General features: G+C 39.0%; 5 protein-coding genes and 1 pseudogene across 5 annotated transcripts; 4 read left to right on the top strand and 2 right to left on the bottom strand.

Annotated features, from left to right (window-relative positions):
* The first annotated feature begins 210 nt into the window (after positions 1-210).
* LOC120007549 (proteasome subunit beta type-7-B-like) lies at positions 211-4,492 on the top strand. Its single transcript, XM_038857852.1, has 9 exons — positions 211-362; positions 781-938; positions 1,629-1,770; positions 2,258-2,354; positions 2,440-2,509; positions 2,594-2,698; positions 2,987-3,085; positions 3,193-3,280; positions 4,151-4,492. The coding sequence occupies exons 2-9, from the start codon at positions 801-803 to the stop codon at positions 4,225-4,227; spliced, it is 816 nt and encodes a 271-aa protein (XP_038713780.1). The 5' UTR covers positions 211-362; positions 781-800; the 3' UTR covers positions 4,228-4,492.
* Positions 4,493-4,693: 201 nt separating this feature from the next.
* LOC120007548 (glycosyl hydrolase 5 family protein-like) lies at positions 4,694-7,385 on the bottom strand. The gene is given in 5 exon segments (XM_038857851.1): positions 4,694-5,041; positions 5,043-5,286; positions 5,469-5,989; positions 6,077-6,324; positions 6,932-7,385. Coding segments are annotated over 5 exon segments (1,707 nt in total). The 5' UTR covers positions 7,367-7,385; the 3' UTR covers positions 4,694-4,782.
* A 2,278-nt stretch (positions 7,386-9,663) lies between these two features.
* On the top strand, positions 9,664-13,354 carry LOC120007547 (uncharacterized protein At3g49055-like). Its single transcript, XM_038857850.1, has 5 exons — positions 9,664-11,421; positions 11,520-11,596; positions 11,708-11,819; positions 12,009-12,125; positions 12,730-13,354. The coding sequence occupies exons 1-5, from the start codon at positions 9,982-9,984 to the stop codon at positions 13,078-13,080; spliced, it is 2,097 nt and encodes a 698-aa protein (XP_038713778.1). The 5' UTR covers positions 9,664-9,981; the 3' UTR covers positions 13,081-13,354.
* Positions 13,333-14,165, top strand: LOC120007550. Its single transcript, XM_038857853.1, has 2 exons — positions 13,333-13,683; positions 13,761-14,165. The coding sequence occupies exons 1-2, from the start codon at positions 13,370-13,372 to the stop codon at positions 13,804-13,806; spliced, it is 360 nt and encodes a 119-aa protein (XP_038713781.1). The 5' UTR covers positions 13,333-13,369; the 3' UTR covers positions 13,807-14,165.
* Positions 14,166-14,558: 393 nt separating this feature from the next.
* LOC120007546 lies at positions 14,559-19,180 on the top strand (annotated as a pseudogene).
* A 255-nt stretch (positions 19,181-19,435) lies between these two features.
* Positions 19,436-21,180, bottom strand: LOC120007895 (uncharacterized protein At1g08160-like). Its single transcript, XM_038858373.1, has one exon. The coding sequence runs from the start codon at positions 20,602-20,604 to the stop codon at positions 19,570-19,572; it is 1,035 nt and encodes a 344-aa protein (XP_038714301.1). The 5' UTR covers positions 20,605-21,180; the 3' UTR covers positions 19,436-19,569.
* Between the last annotated feature and the right edge of the window lie 3 nt (positions 21,181-21,183).

Genomic DNA, 21,183 nt, shown 5'->3' with positions numbered 1-21,183 from the left:
GTCAAATATATATTAATGAGGATTGATCGAAACTCTAAAAAATTCAACCAAACCGACAATAATAATCAAATAGGATTTCTTGTTAATTACATAAATAATAAAGTGGGAAACAAAATTAATACGAGGACTAAATAGTAATTAGAAGGTTTTAGGCAGTCTAGAAATGGGAGAAGAAATAGATAAGAAGATGAAGATTGAAGACTCACGTTTTTAGCCTTAACGGCGTTACAAAAGTTGGTTTCTTTTTTTCCAAGTCTCGAACTTTTTTTTTATTAAACTGCAAGCTTCGTTATCGTTGTTTCCCTAGCTCTCCTCCGTCGCAGTTCTCTCCGACACGGCAATACAATTGGTCTTCGTTCCTAGTAAGTTAATTCACTACGTTTAGATCTGGTAACAGGATCATTCTTCGTGTGAGAAGTTCTTGATTCATTCCCTAATACTCGTATTAGCTTCGATTTGTTTGCAGTTCACTTTTCTATTTCCAATTCTTCGGGTATGTACAAGGGTTTTAATTTTTCATTCTCTGGAGCCGAGAGAACGACTTTGGTTTAGGATCTTCCTTAGTATTTTCGCTTTTTGATGCATTAGGTCATAATCCAAACCATTATTGCCGATTATTGTGCTTTTTTGTTGATTTAAATTAGGCTAAGTTTGGAAATAGATGCCATAGTAATTCGATGTTACTTCTTAGTTCACTATTCTTGTAGTCTCTGGGTTAATAATTTAGTGTTCGTGTTAAATCATGTTATTAAGAGTCAATTTCTTCCGTTCTGTTTGTAGATTCGTTTGAGATTTAAAGAATGTCTGCTATGGAGCTCCCTCCCAGGGGTGGATTCAGCTTTGACTTGTGCAGAAGGAATAATATGCTCGCTGAAAAGGGTGCCAAGCCTCCTTCTTATCGAAAGACTGGAACTACAATTGTTGGTCTCATTTTTCAGGTGTTTATCCTGCTTACTTAACAATCAATATTTTTTCATTTTAATTGTTGTTGGAAATTGGTTGTTTGGACATGAATATTATTAATTATTGGGATTCCTAACTTTCATTTCTAGTTATGGGCAATATGATTTGTGATACATAGCTACTGTGATTTGGTCCACTGCTATGTAACTCTAAATGGGTAAGGGGTGCCTTCGAATCATCTTGAGCATGCCATTTAATGAGAATCAGGAATATCCAAGTATTCAATATGGATTCTGCACAGTGTATAACTAACATAATGATGTCGCACCACTAGGCTGTTGTTCAATATGGATTGTGAGCATTATTTATGGACTCTTTAATTATGTGATTGCCATCTTACTTTTCGCCTTTGGGTGTGTTGATAAGCTTCCAAATGGAAAAAGGTTGTATGTGCGCCTTTGATGAGACTCGTAAATGTTTAGGAAATTGAATCACCGCCAAACCGTTGCTTGGCTTATATCTCATGAGGAATGCCTTTCATGACCCATCTTATTGCATCTCTTTATCTCCTCCAATCTCCATTCTCGTTAGTTTTTTCCTTCTTGAATTCTTTAAAATGAATTCCCTCAAAAGTTTCTGAGAGGTGCTCACAAGACATTAATAGCCCATCTCATTTGGTGCTCCATCAACAATAATTCTTGTATCTTCTTTATTCTATGTCTCAGGATGGTGTCATTCTTGGAGCAGATACTAGAGCCACTGAAGGACCGATTGTCTGTGACAAAAACTGCGAAAAAATACATTATATGGCACCTAACATTTACTGCTGTGGAGCAGGAACTGCCGCTGATACAGAGGCAGTAACAGGTAAATAACTCCTGTGCACAAGGCTCTCGTAATGGGCAACCTCACCCACATATAATATGTGGAGAGACTATTTTTAGAGATTGAACTCGTGGCCTCACTAAGCCACATGTTCGCATGTTACTGTTGGAGTTCTCCATAAAAGACTTGTCAAGGGCAGGGCTACGAGTTTTCTTTGAAATTTTGTGCAACAATTGGTTAAATGTGAAAATCCTAACAAGTTGGTGGGTCTGCTTATGACTCTTTTGCCTCACTTTGAGTTTTTTCTACTATTTCTAGTCAACTCTAGAAGCTAAGACATCACTTGCGGTTTTCTTTAAAGTGGATGAATAATGTGTATTATTTGATGATTGCCTCGATGGGCTGAAGTCCCCATTCCCTACTCAGCTTGTTTATGCTATTTTGATGTCAAATCACTATGCTTGTAAATATTTAGTGGTCTTATCAGTCATATTTTATTTATTTTTATTTTGATGATGTGCTTGCCCAGACATGGTCAGTTCCCAGCTGCAGTTACATCGGTATCATACTGGTCGAGAATCTAGGGTTGTGACAGCTCTTACTCTTTTGAAGTCTCACCTTTTCAAGTAAGCATATATTATTAACGTTTAGAGTGTTATGGTGTGTACTTGATAACAAATGGAAGGCCTAAATTGTTGGTTTCTTGTTTAGCTATCAAGGTCATATTCAGGCTGCTTTGGTGCTTGGTGGAGTTGATGTAACTGGACCCCATTTGCACACTGTGAGTTTGGTTATACTTACGAGCACCTCATTAGACTAATGTTTTTCATTCTATGAGGTACTGACTATGCACTATATCCAACAGATCTATCCTCATGGATCTACGGACTCTCTTCCATATGCTACAATGGGATCTGGTTCCCTTGCCGCAATGGCTATCTTTGAGTCAAAGTATCGTGAAGGTCTAACAGTAAGTTGTTTGCTATGTGGTGGGAAGTCCTTTCAATTTTGAACAAGTTATATTGAGCTGTGAATTGCCTGTGATCTGTAAATCTGTTAGTTGTAGCCACCTAACCAAATTTGCCACATATTATTTATTGATGAATGATGTTGCACAAGATGAATATGTCCTTGCTGTTGTGTTTATGCCTGATATATGAAATAATTATCATAAGTCTGATGGCTGCTATTTGCTTTTTCATGGCGCATGCGGTCTTATATCTCTATGTTATTTGACTTTTCAAGTATTCTTCTGCAGAGAGAAGAGGGAATTAATTTGGTGAGTGAGGCTATTTGCTCTGGAATATTCAATGACTTGGGAAGTGGAAGCAATGTAGATGTTTGTGTGATAACCAAGGTTTACGTCTTAAAATCACATCTTGTCAAATTAAGTTCTTTATAATACCCAATTTCTATTCTTCTTTAACTTTTCTGGACACTAACCAACTGATAATGATTTTGCAGGGCCACAAAGATTATTTGAGAAACCACCTGCAGCCTAATCCTCGTACCTATGTCAATACAAATGGATATGCTTTTCCAAAGAAGACTGGTTAGAACAACTTCTGTGCATCATTTTGTCTTATTACCTATGTCTAGTATGATTGAATTGCTTTTGCTTTTGCTTTAATGTAATGACTTGGTCATGGTATTTTGTGTCTTCCATGTTACTCGCATGACTGATTTTGGAATATTAGCAGTGGACAAACAGTTTACTGGATAGGGGAAAGGGAATAAATTGATGTTTTAACTTGGTTAATGTGTTGTGAACATAAAGATGAAGTTTTAGTTCCCTGACCCAGCAAACCTTTTCTGCTGTGTTATGGAGGGTTTCAAGAGGAAATTTTAAAGCATTTACACATGATATTTGAGCAAAATGTGAAGCCAATCTAGACTGGAGCTGTGATTTTCATATTCTAGTTTTGTTTCCCACTTCTCTTGCTTTAACTGTAAATTATGTAAAGGAACAGATGGGTTACTGGATGGTTTAGTTTGCCATCCACTCCCTTCTATTCCCCCTCTCAACAAATGCCACAATAGGCCAAGAGCTCCCTGATAAAGAACAATATTTTTTTGGATGGTTTGTTACCGTCCCAATGGTTTCTCCTAGTTTTATGACATGAATATTTGCAGTGTATCTTTATTGGTTCTATTGTCAACAAATGCCACGACTAGGCCTAGAGATCCCTGTTAAAGAACAATATTTTTATGGATGGTTTGTTGCTGTCCAAATGGTTTCACATAGTTTTGTGACAAATATTTGCGGAGTGTATTTTTATTGGTTCTGTTGTATGATTGTATGAAGAGTCGAGATATGTAGTTGATTGACGTAAAAACTCTTGATCCACCTTTTATACTTTACATGCAAAGTGATTGTTCTTTTGAGTAATAGTCTAATGCCCTGATTCTGTTATGGTTACAGAGGTACTAATGACCAAGATAATTCCATTGAAAGAGAAAGTTCAAGTGATTGAAGCAGGAGATGCAATGGAAGAATGATGCTTCAGTCAGACCTCTCTCTTCGAGCAAGTCAAGATCTTTAATTACTTGTTCAAGTAAACAACTGGATAAAATGCAAATGTGTCTTTGCTGATACTTTCATTTTTTCCCCATGAGCAAGCTACTTTTGTCTTTGTGCCTTGAGACTGTAGACATTATTTATATTGAAGTTCTACTTGAGATACCTTGTTAAGCAATGAATTAGTAATGTTTCAAACTTGTCTTGATTGGTAAGTTATCTCAATGGGATATCGTTGAAATGCTATATTTGCTGATGGTAAATTCGTTGCGGCTTGCGGCTTGTTGATCTGAATGTGCAGTCAGTGAGTAAAAAGATTTTATTGCAGTTGATGAAAAGGATGAATAGGTCGTACGATGGTATAGTTTTTGGCAGCTTCAGAATTGCCCAGTAAGGATAAGTCAGTAATACAAGGAAAGTTAGCCAGAGGAATCAGCAGGTGGAAAATGGTTTTCAATCTTTCTTCTTACAGTATGGACAGATGGAAATCATGTTCTTCTGAATTTCTTCGCTTCATTGTTGTTGTTTTTTTGTTCTTATACCCAGCTCAAAAGATCTAGTAAGAAATCTTTTCTGGTTTTCGGGTTTCCGGGTAGACGCAGGATTGCTTTGGTTTGTGTTGAACCTCTTGTGCTGTCAACTAGTTTAAACCACTGGCTGCCAGGGTCACACATGTTGTCTCTACTAAGGCATTTGCAAGGGCTGGTAACAATATTGTTATTAGAGTCTGTATCCAGGCAGACAGTGGTTCCATTGCTGATCATTGATGAGAGGTGCATTCCGGAGTCAGATAATATCCCATCTCGAACTAGAGCCGCTGCAAATTAACCCCATTTTCGCCGGCTTGTCGCAATCGTCTGCTTGTAGGCAAGAATATGTTCCTTTTACTGATAAGATCTTCTGGGTAGAGTAAGTCCATGCCTCAGATTCACTACAAGGACCCAACTTCAGTGGTTCAAGAAATGAGTTCCTCTGGACACACAGACCCGTAAGTGGATGAAAAATCACTTTGTGTAATTCAGACTCGGATACAACAGGCCCTGCATCATGCGATAAAAACACAAAGATGAGACCAAGACATAGCCCGTGCAGGAAATAATGTAAAAATTGCTAGACGTGGGAGTTGAACTTGTCACCTCCCGCATTTGTAAGGAGTTACCACAAGCCAACTTCAACATCCCAATCAAAGCTTCTTTTGTTAGGAAAATGAACACTGTTGTACCTTGAAATGGAGTCTGCATAGCAGATATTCTCTGTAGGAAGCTTGAATTGCGAGTTTCACACCAATTCCAGCTTAAGATCCCATAAGATTCATCCAGTCCAAACACACCTTGCCTCAAATAGTAACTCCCAACCAGTGTCCACAAAGCCCAGTCTAAGTCAAGTTCAGCAGCCACACCAAGGAAGCAATTTATATACCTGTTGTCATTGACATTGATCCCTCTTTGATCCAATCCAAATTCACTCACAAACAATGGCCACCCCTGCTGCACCAGAAATCCTGATAACCTCATCATATTATCCGCCACTCTCCCGCACACTTGGTTCGGATTCCCCGTCTCCCATGCCTTTCCATCTGTAAATCCATACCAATGCATCTCAAACACCAACTTTCCAGTGAAGGTAAGGTTCACTGGTCGATTTCGGATGAACGACAAGTCCTTGTCGTAATTCAGACCGGATAGAATGACAAGCACATCTGGGTTTGCTGAGTGTACTGCTTCAGCTCCTCTCTGCATATACCTAACTCGTTTTGAATAACAATAGAATTGATCAAATGCAGGATATTGATAAACTAATGTATTGAACATTCAAATGTATATGGTGTACCTGTACCAGTCATTGACATCCTGTTTGGAGCCTCTGAGTTCATTCCTTAAGCTCATGCCAACCACATTAGACACTCCATTGAACATAGTGGCCATCCGAGTCAAGCCATTGATCCAGAGTTCCGGCTTGAAGTACTGGTCACCGAAGAAACCATTGCCATCATTGTTGCTGCAACACCACCCTGGCTTGCTTATGTGATTGTCCAGTATCACCATCACATTGTTCTCACCAAGACTTGACACCACTGCCTGTAATTATGATAACACTATTAGGACTAAGAGCAGTCGTTAACAACAGGTCGTTTGCTGGAATGTGAATTTAACCGTGATAACTCTTAGTGCAAACGGAAGGTTGTGAGTTCAAGTCTAGTGCATTTTTCCGTTACTGCAATTTGACAGATGCGCTCTTGCTCAGCCAGTGCTAATGCCACCATATGTTACATTTCCCGCACTGGGTCTTGGCCTAGGTCTCAATTGATTCATAGGGCTTGCCCGAAGCTCGGGGCACCACAATTTTTTTAAACAAATTTTACACTAATCCAATCCAGTCCTAAATCAGTCCAAAAATCAGAAAAAAAAAAAACTTTAACACTCACGTACATGACACATTAGTACCATCTCACTTTGTGATTATATGGCACCACCTTACAGTGTCGTTTTGGGCACCAAAGTGGCTAGGGTCGGCCCTGTCATGGGGTTGTGAGGTTTTCCATGTGAACCGGACAGTCAGTTGTTGTTCCATGGACAACTGAATGGGGTTACACGTTAAAAAAAAAAAAAAAAAAACCCAACAACAACTACTAAGAGCACTTGTCAACGATGCCAATAAAAGAAGTGGCCAAATTTAGGTAAGTACCTGGTAGGCCTGAATGAGTGAAAGATCAATGAAAGATGGGTTGTTGGCTTTGACACCAGCAATTGATTCAGTCAGGCCAAGGTTTTGAAAAGACTGCCTCACAGTCATTGAACCCAAGGTGTCATTTGTGACCAAAAAAAGAGGCCAAGTGAGCCTAACACAATTGAATCCCATCGACACAATTTGGTTGGATATCACATCCACAGGCTGCTTACTAAGTCCCTCTGCCACCATGACTTCAAGGTGTGAAACCCAGTTCACGCAAGCCAGCTTCACTCGCTGCCCACTGTCGTCGACGATCCATCGGGAGTTGGTGGATAGAGGCAGAGCAGTGACAGGAGCAAGAAAGATCATAATAACAAGTGTAAGAATAGAGAGGGTGGAGAAGGAAAAGAAATTCCTCATTTTTGTTTTTCTGGGTTTGGGGAGAAACATAGAAAGTCAAGCGAGTCTTGTTTATAGGCTTACTTAGAAGAGTCATCCATACACATCATCCTCCATCCATCCAGTTTTTAGTCTTGTTAGGTAAATGATAAAGATGTCATAAGTCGAAATTCCAATTATCTCAACTGAGTTGGATATACATGATTTAAGTGAATTTGTGGGTTTATCATATTCCACATAATGCACATGAAATCATATACGTACAAACCAACATCAACGGGGATAATTGGGATACCAACTGTCGAGATCCCTATAATTAATTGGTCTTGTTATGATTTGGGTCTATTCAATATGGTTTGATAGCGGGATCCACATGTCCCACATAATGCATGTGAAATCATATACGTAGAAATCAATAGCAACGAGTATAATTGAGATACCAGTTGTCGAGATTCCTACCAATTAACTAGTCTTGTTATGATTGGGGTCTATTCAATGGGGTTTGATAGAGTATGATTAAGACATCATTGAAATGGTAATTGATTAGCTCAAATAAAAAGTAATAATTTTATTTTGTCGTAAACTAATCATATACTCTTTTCCCAATTTAAGGTGAAGGTCATGGTGGTTGGAATGGGTCCTTCAGGGAAAACGTTACGCTTTTGGAACGTTCTGTCTACTACTCTTTCTTTGTTGTTGCAACTACTCCAAGAAAAGTTTTAGCCACAGAGAGAAAATTGATAATCTTTTGGGAGAAATACTGGTGTTGGGAGGGGGCTAAGATGGGCCTTCAAGTAGTAAGCTAAGATGGGCCTCAAACATTAGTGGGTTCCAAAATGCAATACACCCATGTTTCTTGGGCTAATTTTGTTGGGCTTAATTGTACTCGGCTTCCTTGGGCCTTTACTAATTCTCATGCGATGTGTTATTAAATAACTGTTATGAGTTATGACTCTTCAACCGTTTTATATCACTTATATTTTCATCCATACCTACCACATTGGGATTGAGGGGGGAATCGGTTCACTGGTGAACAAGTTAATAACCTATTCACTTTGTGAACCGTAAGATGTTTCTCTCTAGATCTGACGATTTCCCCAAAGATCACCTGTTTGTACCCACTCTCTCCAAATCAAACACAATACTCTTTTGGTTGTACTCTCTCTCTTCAAAATCAAACACAAAGATATTGAAGCTTTTTATTTTGAGTATTTTTAGGTTTCTATCTTCTGGTTGTACTATCTCTCTCCAAAATCAAACACATAAATCACGTCTCAACGAGTTCTTTCTTTAATTGAAGAAGACTCCTTTGTGTTATTAGCCAAGATCTGTGTAAAATAAGCAAAAGAAATCTCTTATTCAAAAGCTGATTATTCTTTATTCTCTAGATACAAGATCAAGATCTAGTTGTTAGAGAGAGAATACAATATAACCGAAGAGAGAGAAATTAGAGATAAGTCATGAAATTGAAGATGCGAAGAGAATACAAACCGAAGAGAGAAGTGAGAAATGGAAGATAATTGAGATAGGAATGAATTTTTTATCAAACAAAGTTATAACCGTGAGATATAAATAATAAATCTTTTAATCTAACGGTGGAGAAACTGAACAAGTTAATAACCGGTGCACCATTGCACCAGTTCCCCCCTCAATCCACTATTAGATTACCTCATTCAAAACTCTCAAAACGACGATACTTGAATCATTAGTTGGAGTGATAAGGATTATGTGTATCACCCTAATAATAGTTCGAATCCCCTCCCCCATTTAAAAACAAGCTCTCAAAAACTCTAAAAACAACGGGCCTAAATCCTAATAATGAGTTTAGGCTCATTTAAACAGTAAAAAAGACATGGCTAATTTATTTTTAGATGAAATTTGTATTTCAAAAATTAGATTAACATTTTACAATTTAAATTGAAAATAAATAAGAAGGATAAAAACTCAAAATTTAGGGTTTTAATAGGCTATTGACCGGCTTGACTTACTAAATATTTATGCAAATTATTAGGAGGATTTGACTTGCATTGACTCCTATCTCAACTGCATTTCTATACATCTTTTTTTCACATTTTCAAATAAAAACCGCAAAATTTTTTTGAAATAAGAGAGGGGATTGTGGGATTCGAATTTTGATCATTATGATGATACATATCGATCTTATAACTCTAACTAGTGACTTGAATGTAAAACCGAAACAAATTTCATTTCATATTAAAGGCATCTTTAGAATTTAATTTTTTTCACATTTTCAAATAAAAACCGTAACAAATTTTATTTCATATTAAAAGCATTTTTAGAATTTATTTTAGAAGAATAAAAATTCAAAAACTGCGAAAAAAAAAATAGAGAGAGAATGGTTGGTAGCTTTCGCTGTTGTGTTTTCTTTCCCTCGCTTCGTCTTCTTTCGGTGAAGACCCCTTTCCTCAATTTTATCTTCAAGTACGATTCGTCGTCTTCTTCGATCTAATACTTGAAGCAATCGGGATTATCGACAAACAGTTCGTCTCCAGTTTCAGTCTTTTTGGATACATTTCCCTGTGATCGCTAGAGCAACCAATACTTCATTGTCATCGAACTTCAATTCTAGGGTTATGAAGTATCGGTTAGGTGGAGATTGATTTGATCGGCTAAAAATAGTAATCGCTGATTAATTCGATAACTAGATGGAAAGTACCGGCGACGAGGACGCTGATGCCGTGCTCAGCGACGTGGAGGGGGAGGATCCGGTGCCGATTGTGATTAAGAATCCGTCTCCGGATGAATTATCCGTGGAGAGGTTCCGCGAGCTTTTAACGGAGCTCGATCGCGAGCGAGCGGCTCGCGAGGCGGCGGAGAATTCGAAATCGGAGCTGCTGGTGTCGTTCAATCGGTTGAAGGCGCTTACTCATGAGGCTATCAAGAAGCGGGACGAGTGCTCGAGGCAGAAAGAGGAGGCCTTGCGTGAGAAAGAGGAGGCTTTGCGTGAGAAAGAGGAGGCTTCCATATTGAATGAGAGGAGCTCTGTGCAGTTGGCGGAAGCGAATAGAGTTAAAGACGAGGTTCTGAAGCAGAGAGATGATATGAGTCAGCAATTGGACGAGGCGGTGAAAGCCAGGGAGTCTCTGCAATCTGAAATTCAGAAATCAACTCATATGCTGGTGAGTGGATTGGATAAGATATCTGGTAAAGTAAGCAACTTCAAGAATTTCGCAGCTGGTGGATTGCCTAGGTCACAGAAATACACGACAGGTCTGCCAGCAGTGGCTTATGGTGTTATAAAGAGGACTAACGAGATTGTTGAGGAGCTTCTTAGACAGATTGATACCACCACGAAATCCAGAAATGAAGCGAGAGAACAGATGGAGCAAAGGAACTATGAGATAGCAATTGAGGTTTCTCAGCTTGAAGCCACCATCAGTGGTTTAAGAGAAGAGGTGGAGAAGAAAAGTTCCTTGATTGAGGATATGGAGAGAAGTATAACTGAAAAGGATGGGAAGATAAATGAGAATGAAAGGGAGATGTTGGAGAAGATTCATTCCCTGGAGAATGAAGTAGTGGAGCTCAGGGATTTAGTTGGTGAATATGATATTAAGTTGGGGAATTTGGAGTCTAAGATGGAATCACAGAGGCCTTTGTTGATTGATCAATTGAGTTTTGTTTCGAAAATTCATGACCAGATTTATGAAGTTATAAAGACAGTTGATGCAACTGATCATTCAGAATTGTCGGAGTCCTTATTTCTGCCGCAGGAAACAGACATGGAAGAAAATGTACGTGCTTGCTTAGCAGGGTTGGAATCTATTTATGAATTGGCAAGAGTTGTTGTTGAAAAAACTAGAGATTTAGTAGAGGAGAACCGTCATGAAGCAAAGGGTTTGGAGGAAACAGTGGGTCGATTAGTTAAGGAGAAAGAGCATATTGGTTCTTTACTCAGGAGTGCTCTGTCCAAGAAAATGATATTAGATCCTTCTTCCAAGACAAATGAGCTTTTTACGGCTGCTGAGAATGGTTTAAGAGAGGCTGGGATAGATTTTAAATTTAACAAGCTTCTTGGAGATGGCAAGATTCCATCATCTCATCATGACACAGATTTTCCAGAGGCAGAGGATGAGATATGCACTTTGGTAGGTGTATCTATTGTCGCTTGCTGTTGATTAGATTTGAATTTTGATCCCTGTTTTCAATCTTAAATAACTGTTACTGACATATATGTTGTGCCCAGGCTGGTGCTCTGGAAAATATTGTCAAGGCTTCTCAACTTGAGATAATTGAGTTGCAGCATTCTGTGGAGGAATTACGGTACCTTCTATCATTTCTGAACCCATAAATCTCCATTTAGATTGTGAATTTTTTTTCTTTTACCTGTGCTGACGAGGTATTTCTTTGGTACTCATGCTTTACTGTATTAAGGGCAGAGTCAAGTTTACTTAAAGCACATGTAGAGGCTCAAGCCAAGGAGCTCACTGATAGGATGCGGAAAATAGAGGAACTTGAAGAGAAGGAGAGAGTGGCAAATGAAAGTGTAAGATTTTGATCTTTAACTGACAGTTGGAAACTTTATCGCTTAACTTGTGCAATTCAAGACCATGTAGAAAGTAGTTGACTTGTCAGACATTATGTTATTTGTTACCCTAATTTTCACAGAAACCCTAGAATAATTTAACTTGTGCTTGTATTTGAACCTTGTCCTCTTTTTATTCCCGTCTTGCAGGTTGAAGGGCTTATGTTGGACATTGCTGCTGCTGAAGAAGAAATTACAAGATGGAAAGTTGCAGCAGAGCAGGAGGCTGCTGCTGGACGAGCTGTTGAGCAGGAGTTTGTAGCACAGGTATGTTTGCCAAGTTTTAAGTTTTATTGATCTGCTTGATGCTTCTGGCACGGCTGTAATTTTGCATTTATCTGAGAAATTTTAGTATTAAACATTCAAGTGGTTGTGTGAGGTGTGTCTGGAGGCCACTTTTGGGCATAGTGTCTTGTATCTGCTGGTAGATAATGTGGCTATCAAGTAATGCATTTTAGTTAGAATTTTTTTGAATACAAATTGACAATAAAAAATAATTTTTCTCGCAAAGTCAAGGAAAGAGACTTGGGAACAGGAAGTAATTTCTGTTGCGGCAGGGAGGGAGTGGTCACTTCTGAAACTAGTGTTAGACATTCTATGTGGAGTCTCGGTAAGAATCTCGGCCATTATTAGGTCTGGGAATTATCGAGTAAGAAACAAATGAGTACTTCTAAGTGCACACATTGAAGAAATAGTGAATCTTCTTACTTGCATCATCTGGTCTTTACCGTATCTATAAGAAATCTAAGGTTGCTGGATGTTTCACAGCTAAGATCGATTTACCATTCTCAGGTCTTTTAATTAGTTGCCGTCTAAAATTTATGCATCTTGCACATGCATGTGACATTAGGTGCTGGTTGTGTACTCGCAGTTTTCAACACTTAAACAGGAACTTGAAGAAGCGAGGCAAGCCTTGTTGGAATCGGAGAAGAAATTAAGATTCAAAGAAGAGACAGCAGCGGCAGCAATGGCAGCAAGAGATGCGGCTGAAAAATCATTGAGACTGGCAGACACAAGAGCATCTAGGCTGAGAGAGAGGGTAGAGGAGCTCAGCCATCAGCTTGAAGAGTTTGAAAACAGAGAAGACTCCAGGGGTCGACATGGCCCTAGATATATATGTTGGCCATGGCAGTGGCTGGGGATGGACTTTGTTGGCTCTCATAGACCTGTCAGCGAACAACAGAGTTCAAATGAAATGGAGCTTTCTGAACCCCTTCTCTGATTAAAAATTATTTCCCCTTCTTGTATTTATTGTGAAATTTCAAATCCACGCATTTTAGGTTATAGCAGTTTCATTCTTCAAGGCTCCCTTGTTTGCACTACTTGTTTTTTCTCTGAGGTCTTGCAGCAATTGCTTTGGTTAGTTTTTATACTTCATAGGGGAGTGACGGTCAGCTGCAGTGAACGTTTGATCCTCTATTTTACTGTTTGGCCTGCTGGTTTTTGCTATCAGTTGTTTCAAGCTAATAATTTATAAAATTATGGTGCTCTCTCCATTGGTTCGTCAGTGAATGTTATTATTTGTAATGGCTGTCATTACCATACTATTTTTCTTATGGTTTTTTCATTGTTGTGATTTATATCATTGTTGTGATTTATATTGTAAAGATGATTCAGATTCTTACCACTCTCAGCTTGAAATCTCACCTTACCCACCTACAAACACACAAGTAGAACACATTATTTTTAACACTTGTGCACAGCTACATATATACGTGTATCTCTCATGGAAAGTACTTGACAGGCAGAAAGCTAAGAGCCATCTTTCTACTGACAGTAAGACCTGGTGCCTCTTGCATGTCCAGATGATCTTCATTCCCATCAGGTATTCTCCAATTATAATATGATATAATAGATTTGCTGATGAAATCTCCATTGTTGTTGTTGCTATCTGTATCCCAGGGCATATTCTTCGACCAGATCCAGACGGCAAGAACTCAAAATGTAGCCCTTTGAGGTCGATGGAGCTATTTTCAAATCTCTCAGGTAGGATTTTATCCGGCTCCTTCCAACTGCCCAAGCATTGACTAGGATCAGTGTTCTGGGATAAATGTTGTGGCCGCTGATGTTAAATTGTGAAGTAGACTCTCTGGCACTCCACTTTAGAGGAAATTCTACAAAATAAAAAAAAAATAAAGAAAAATTGTTTTCATGATATAAGCAAGGAGGAATGAAATTGAGTAATTGACATATATCTAACATGTTTTGGTTTATATTTTATGCAGTTCAGTACTCTCCTTCCCAGAGAGGTGGTGTGAATACTGTATGTTTCCTTATAATTTAAATAGTTGATTCTCATTTCTCAAATTTTCAAGATAGAACCTTTTAGATTACACGAGGTAAATATTGAGGAGGTTAGCTTCATACCAGGTCCAGAGGAAAGCCTTGATATTTTTATCTTCCGTGAAGCAAACCGACCCAAGTTCGCTCTAATCGTCTCTGTTCGTCAATCACTTCTTACGAGTAAGCTCTGTAGTGCTATGCCGACCAGGTTAGACACGCCCAAACTGCTCGACAGGTTAGTTAAGTGAAGGTTCAGCACAGAATCGAACTCTGAGACCTTGAGCAAATTGATGGCAGAGTATGAAAGGAAACATCGGTATATTCAAACAAAAATAAAAAAAATTCAGTAAGTCAAAAAAAAATCAAAGGTCGAGACCCGGTCCGAAGACCCGAGCATTATGGACCCAGGTCAGGCTTGCGCTTCATTTTGCAAGTCAGGCCTGACTCGATGCTCAAAATCGAGCTTGGTGCGGGCCTGGGTCTGAAAAAGTTTTTTACTTACCGTTTACATCTTAACCGAAACAGTGGAGTCCACCTAGGAACTCAAACATGTGCCAGGGAACGGTGTGGATTCACTCCATATAAACATCCAACGACGGGTAAAGGCTAAAAAGGAGCGGCGCAGATTAATCCTTGAGAAGTGAATCGAACGACTCTCGACAGCAACCAGGGCTAGGGTCATCATCTCCTGCGAGACACTCCGTGTCTTCAATGCGCTCTCCATGGCCATTAGGGCTAGGGTTATAATTGAATCGATTGATAGAGTAGGATTAGGATTGGAATCGAATGGAGATGGAATATTTCACGGAATTTCCTCACAATTACATGGATCGTCGTCCCAGAGGCCTAGGGTTGGTTGGGAACTCCCTCAAGCTCAACAGAAGGTAATATTTTATTGTCTTTTTCGTTTCTATTACATTTGGTTTGTAGTCTTATATGTTTTTCTTTTACATTTTAGCTCAGTTTGTATATGTGGAAGGTGTTTTGCAGAAAAATTTCCCGGGTGGTTCTTAGATCGTTTCCCGGTGAAGTATGGAAAGATCAATTATAATTGAATTTGGAGAAATTGTGGATCTTTCGAAGTTTTTGCATAAATTTTTATTTGGACAATGGTAATTGGGGGAAATTTTAGAAAGCACCTAAATTAATGATCTGATAGTTTTCCTCAAAATTGACCCTTAGAAAATTTCATGGGATATCTAGTCATGTCAATTCAGATCTTCTTGAATATTGAAGAATATTCATGATGTACTTTCAGTTGGTGGTTTTGGGATGAATTTCTGGATTAGAAGTTCGAGCTTTAGTTATTATAAAGATGCAAATTTTTAGTGTTACTTCCTGTTTTGCTCATTTTTTTTATTTAGTTTGTAGTCTACTTTTTTCTTTTATCCTCTATCCACTTGATTGAGTTAGAGATGTGCAACCTAGAAGTCACATGTTCAATTCTTGGAATAGACTCTTCACATATTATATGTGATAAGGTCTACGTACATCCTACATGTTCCCCACCTAGCGCACTGCGGGAGCCTTGGCAAAAGATGCTTGAGATTATGTTGTATTTACTCTTTTGAGATTTTGATCCAGTGGTATATTTATATTTGCATTTCATTCGATTTACATATGCTTGAAAAATGATGCATGAGGGAGATCATGTAAATGAATAATTGAGGCTGGGTGTAATTTTTATAACTTTTTTCTGCTTAGTGGAACATGAATGAATGTCTGTAGGCTCAGTCAGGAATTTTTAATTGACAAGATGTTGGAAATGGGACAAGCTTTCAACCATCGAGGGTACTCAGAGACAATGCCCGTCTATATGTAAAGGGATTAGCTCTTAAAGGATCACCCCCCTGGCGAGATGATGACAAAGATGGCCATTACATTTTTGCTCTCGGAGAAAAATTAACTTCTCGCTGTAATTACACTTTATCACCATTGAAAATCTTTATTTTATATATCTGTGTACCTAATATGGCGTGCTATAAGTTATGAGAGAACTCGCTATGTTGTTGATCTTGGTATTTTGATGTTTCCACACAATTTGGATATTCTTCATTGACTTTAGATTGAGTGTATCTTAGCATATTCCTTGAAATTCCTTGGATTCAAGTCTCTTTTTGCATTGTAAGAGATGAATGATGACACCCGTGCTCAGGAAAGGGAGAAAAAAATAAACAAACTAGCATGTTCTTCGCTATTTCAATTGATGCTCGGCTTTTAAAGTCAGTCTCCCTTTTTTCTTTTTCTTTCCTTAGAATTACTGTTCTTTCTCTCTGGCAGTGCACATTAAAATATGGCTACAATTGTCGGTAATGAATTTTTGAGATTGTTTTGAAGTTTGATGCTTTGAAGTTTCTACATATTGTCTTTCCTGACCTACCTTTCACTGTTGGAGATTTTTGCATGGAATTTGTTTATTTTTACCTCCATGATTGACATTTGTTGTTTATAAATTTTGATTCCTTGTCTGAAATTTTCATGGTTCTCTGTGATTTCTACACTTTTTTTGTTCTGGTACTTGCAGATAAGATCCACAGAAAAATTGGTGAAGGTAAGATTCTCACAGTTTTTCCTATTGTTGAATTTGTATTTTGGGGATGTCTAATTCATACTTGACTGCTCTTACTTTACATCCTTTGTGCTGTTCAGGCACCTTTGGTCAGGTCTTGGAATGTTGAGATTGGGAGATGAGAGAGATGGTTGCCATAAAAGTAGTGCGGAGTATTAAAAAATACCGCGAAGCAGCAATGGTAGAAATTGATGTACTCCAACTCCTCCAAAAGCATGATGGGAATGGAAGTCGGTAAGCATCATTCATTCACAGTCATTTTTGTGTATTTCAATCAATTTTTAGGTGAATTTGTAGTCAGCAGTTACGTGGGTTTATTCTTTGCAGTTGTGTACAAATACGGAACTGGTTTGACTATCGTAACCATATTTGTATTGTAAGTATATGATTGATTTGTGGTAAGATGATTTTCCCCAACACTCTATATTTTGGGGTTAAGATCTGTGGGTGAATTTAAATGGTTTGAACAGGTATTTGAGATGCTTGGGCCAAGCTTATACGATTTTCTTCGGAAAAATAATTACCGCCCATTTCCGGTTGATCTTGTCCGCGAGCTTGGCAGACAACTTTTTGAATGTGTGGCATGTGTGTACTGTTACTTTCTGCTATTTCTCTTATATATCCTTATTCAAGTTGGAGGCAACAATTTTATTTGCGTTGTACATGTCTGTGACCTCATGGTTGTTTGTTTTGTGTCTGTTTTGTTTAAAGTACTTTTCAATTCACTAATTACACTGCATTCATTTATGTCCCGTGAAGGCAATCGTCATCGTCGTCAATGTGTTATGATAAGTGTGATGATGAGGTTATTATAAAAATGCTCACGTTTGTCATTGTGAATTTCTCGCAGTCATGCATGATTTACAACTCATCCATACTGACCTGAAGCCTGAAAACATACTTTTTGTTTCTCCAGAATATGTAAAGATACCTGATTACAAGGTATGCTCTATTTTCAATTTTTCTTGTAATATTTGTCATTCAAAAGAAAATTTTGTTTCTCGACAGATTTAGACAATTTTGTTCATTGAATGTTATTGTAATGATAGCGATTCTATTTTCCAGGTTCTTCAATTTTCCTTCCCTATGAGGGGTGGCTTGGGGCGTTAAGACTTTTAGCTTCTTTCTTTTAACATCTGATGTTTAGATCTCTGATTTCTAAATCATTCTAGGTTACACCGAGGTCTCCAACTGAGGGATTATGCTACAAGAGGTTGCCAAAATCAAGTGCTATTCAGGTAATTGATATTGGCAGCACAGCTTACGAGGAACAAGATCACAACTATATTGTCTCAACTAGGCACTACCGTGGACCTGAAGTTATTCTTGGTATGTTACTCTTTACCGCTACCTTTTCCTCTGGATGAATATCTTTATGAATACGAATCAAAAAGGGCATAAGGTTTTTACCCCTCTTTTTCAGGTCTTGGATGGAGTTATCCATGTGATATATGGAGTGCCGGCTGTTTCTTGGTAGAGTTATGCTCGGTGTGTTTATGCTTCACATAAATGCATTGATGACTGGTTCAAATGGCACTATTGTAACCATTTTGACGAACAGATATCTGAGAAGCATTTTCTCTCTTTTTTTAAAATATTTTTTCCAGGGAGAAGCTTTGTTTCAGACACATGAGAACTTAGAGCACCTGGCCATGATGGAGAGGGTTTTAGGCCCATTACCACCGCACATGTTGAAAAGAGCAGAGTGCGTGCTCTTTTAAGGACTTCTGAGATTATTACTTTTTAAAGAGAACTTCCATGTTGATGTTATAATGTCATGTGAGAACTTATTCCCTCAACTGCAATATTCTTTTTCATGTTTTTTTTTGGTTCAGCCGGCATGCTGAGAAATATGTTAGAAGGGGTAGGTTGGACTGGCCAGACGGGGCAACCTCAAGGGAAAGCATAAGAGCTGTTCTGAAGCTACCCTGACTTCAGGTGTGATTCTCTTTCTGCTATGTTTTGCTTTTGTTGGCCTATGTCCAGATGTTTTCATTCCGCATAAAGCTGTATTAGCATCGTATTTAAAACACTAGAATTTTTTTTCTTCCTTACAGAATCTAGTAATGCAGGATGTTGATCACTCTGCTGGGGAGCTTATTGATCTTTTGCAAGGTCTCCTCCAGTTTGATCCATCCAGCAGATTAACCGCTCATGAGGCCCTTAGACACCCATTCTTTAGGGATCACTACATGAGATACTAAGGAAGGAGAGTGGTTTGTTGATCACCCCAAATGGTGTTTGCTTGGCCCATTTTTTAGGTCATAGCTCTAAAGAGATCGAAACTGGCTTCTGCTGCTTCTAGATTGCAGTTATTCTTGTCTCAATGAAGGGCCTAACCAGGAATCTTGGTTTGCTATAAGCCTTTGCTTTTTTGAGCTTTTGTAAATAATCAATTGTTTGGAGACACTCCATGTCAAATTCATTTTTCTGGAAATATATATTGTTGTGCTTTTCTAGTTGTATCAAACAAAGTCCACACATTTTATAGGGGGAGAGATTTTTTTGCGTGACTCCTCATCTTATGGAGACGACTATTGATCTGGGATTTTTGGCCAATCGTTTTGGCGTTATTTTCCGCACAGGCTTCAAATTCGGTCTAGTCTTTCTTGTCCTTAACATTTAGAGCTAGTTGGTTTGGCGACTCAAGTTTAGAACTGGTCCAATTGTCCAGTGGGCATGTTGGGCTGGAGAATTCTCGATTATCAAAAGAAACAAGACTACCAGAGGAAAACAATGGATTCGATTATGATGGAAGAAAATGTGATGGATCATTTATATTGTCAAATACACGTAACAAAAAAGAAATGAAGGACAAATCATTTGAAGTTCACAGTATGGGTATCCAAAAAGGGTTGATCATCGTTTTGTCTTGCATCTGTGTGCCGTAAGTACTCCATTAGGAGGTCCAGTGACCATGATGGTGCAATGACCATATAACCAATATGAGTATTTCAAGAAACTTCCCAAGTCAGATCGAGCCCTGATCAAAGCTTTTACATCAAAGACGACGCCATTGCTGCTAATCTGCTTCTGCAGCCATTGGCTTTCTTTCAAAGAAAGACCAACCTGACTAGTTACCATATGAACATATGTAAATCTGGACTCAGCCTTTGCTGCTGAGAAAGGCTCGATATACTGGGTTGCAATAAGTTTACCACCATAGTTCAGATCAATGACAATGTAACTGAAGTCTATACGCACCTTATGGTTTGGATTGGTGAAGTTTGTGAGCAGAGTCATGTCAGCATTGAGCAGATTGCCCATGTCCAGATATGCAAAATTCAAGGTGGCGCTGGAAACATCGAATTTTGGGCTGCGAGGTCGAAAGACCAGATAGACAATGAGCACTGCTAAGCCTCCCAGAAATATGATAATCCAAAATATGGCACAGAAAACTGCAGTCAGCCATGCTAGAGGTTGGGTTTTTTGGGGTGCCGGCACAAATATCCGACGGTGGCCCGGAGTCTCATCGCCATGGGCCTGATGGGGGTTATCCTGATGGTGTGGCACCTGCACTCCTGGCAGAGGTTGATGGCCTTGGAGCTGTGGTTGTGCAGTTCTTGAATCATTTGAGAATGGCTTTGGTCCTTGATGTGGTGGTGGACTATGTTCATGGATTTGCAGGTGCTGTGGAGGGCCTGGTGGCACCGCAATGGGTGTAGGAGGATGTTTTCGGCCACGTTTGCCATGCCGTGGTGGCGGTGGAGTAACCCGTTCGCCATGACGTGGTGGTGGCGGAGTAAACCGTGGAGCGGGTGACGAGGTGTGCTGCCCTTGACGGTGTGGTGGGAGTGACACTCTTGGGGTGGTTGGCGGGTGGGAATGCTGGTCTTCAAGGTCTGGTTGTAGGGGTCGAATAAAATGTGGGTTGGTTTCGATATAAGGAGCCATAGTAGCAGAAAATTGTGAGGGATAGGAGATGAAGTAAGAGTAAAGAGAAACAATTGAGAGTTTATGAGAAAGCCAGCGGGAAAAAGGATCACTTCATGGGGACTCCAAGTAGGATTCTTGTTAAGGCAAAGTGGCAAAGAATAAAACATAAACCAAGGGATGGAGGCAAGTAATCTTAGTAATGCCCTTTTGTTAAGAGCAACAATGGTCCAGATTAAACTTCCCAGTCGTTTAGTAAAGGTGCTTTTGATCCATCCATCCCTACGTACCTGTACCTGTACCTGACCTGCGTTTTCCTCGACCTTTGCTACTTTTCTAAATGCAACAGGACATTAATCATCACCAGAATGTCCGAGTGCCGAGCAGCAACCAGTTCAAAATTCTTCATTCAACAGAATCTGCTTGTTAGTTGAAGAAGTACGTGAGTGTCAGAAGCTAGCTCCTTTGAAGCGAATTCATGGGTGGAATGCTGCAAGTCTCACAAAACTACTGATGCGAGCTGCATGTAGGTTACGAAGTTAACATGCCACTTTTCATGTGAGATTTGCAGACCATTTTTTTATCGAGAAAACTGCACGT

Source organism: Tripterygium wilfordii, chromosome 10 (assembly GCF_013401445.1).
Source record: "Tripterygium wilfordii isolate XIE 37 chromosome 10, ASM1340144v1, whole genome shotgun sequence".
NCBI classification, from domain to species: domain Eukaryota; kingdom Viridiplantae; phylum Streptophyta; class Magnoliopsida; order Celastrales; family Celastraceae; genus Tripterygium; species Tripterygium wilfordii.
This window is presented reverse-complemented; position numbering and strand designations above follow the sequence as displayed.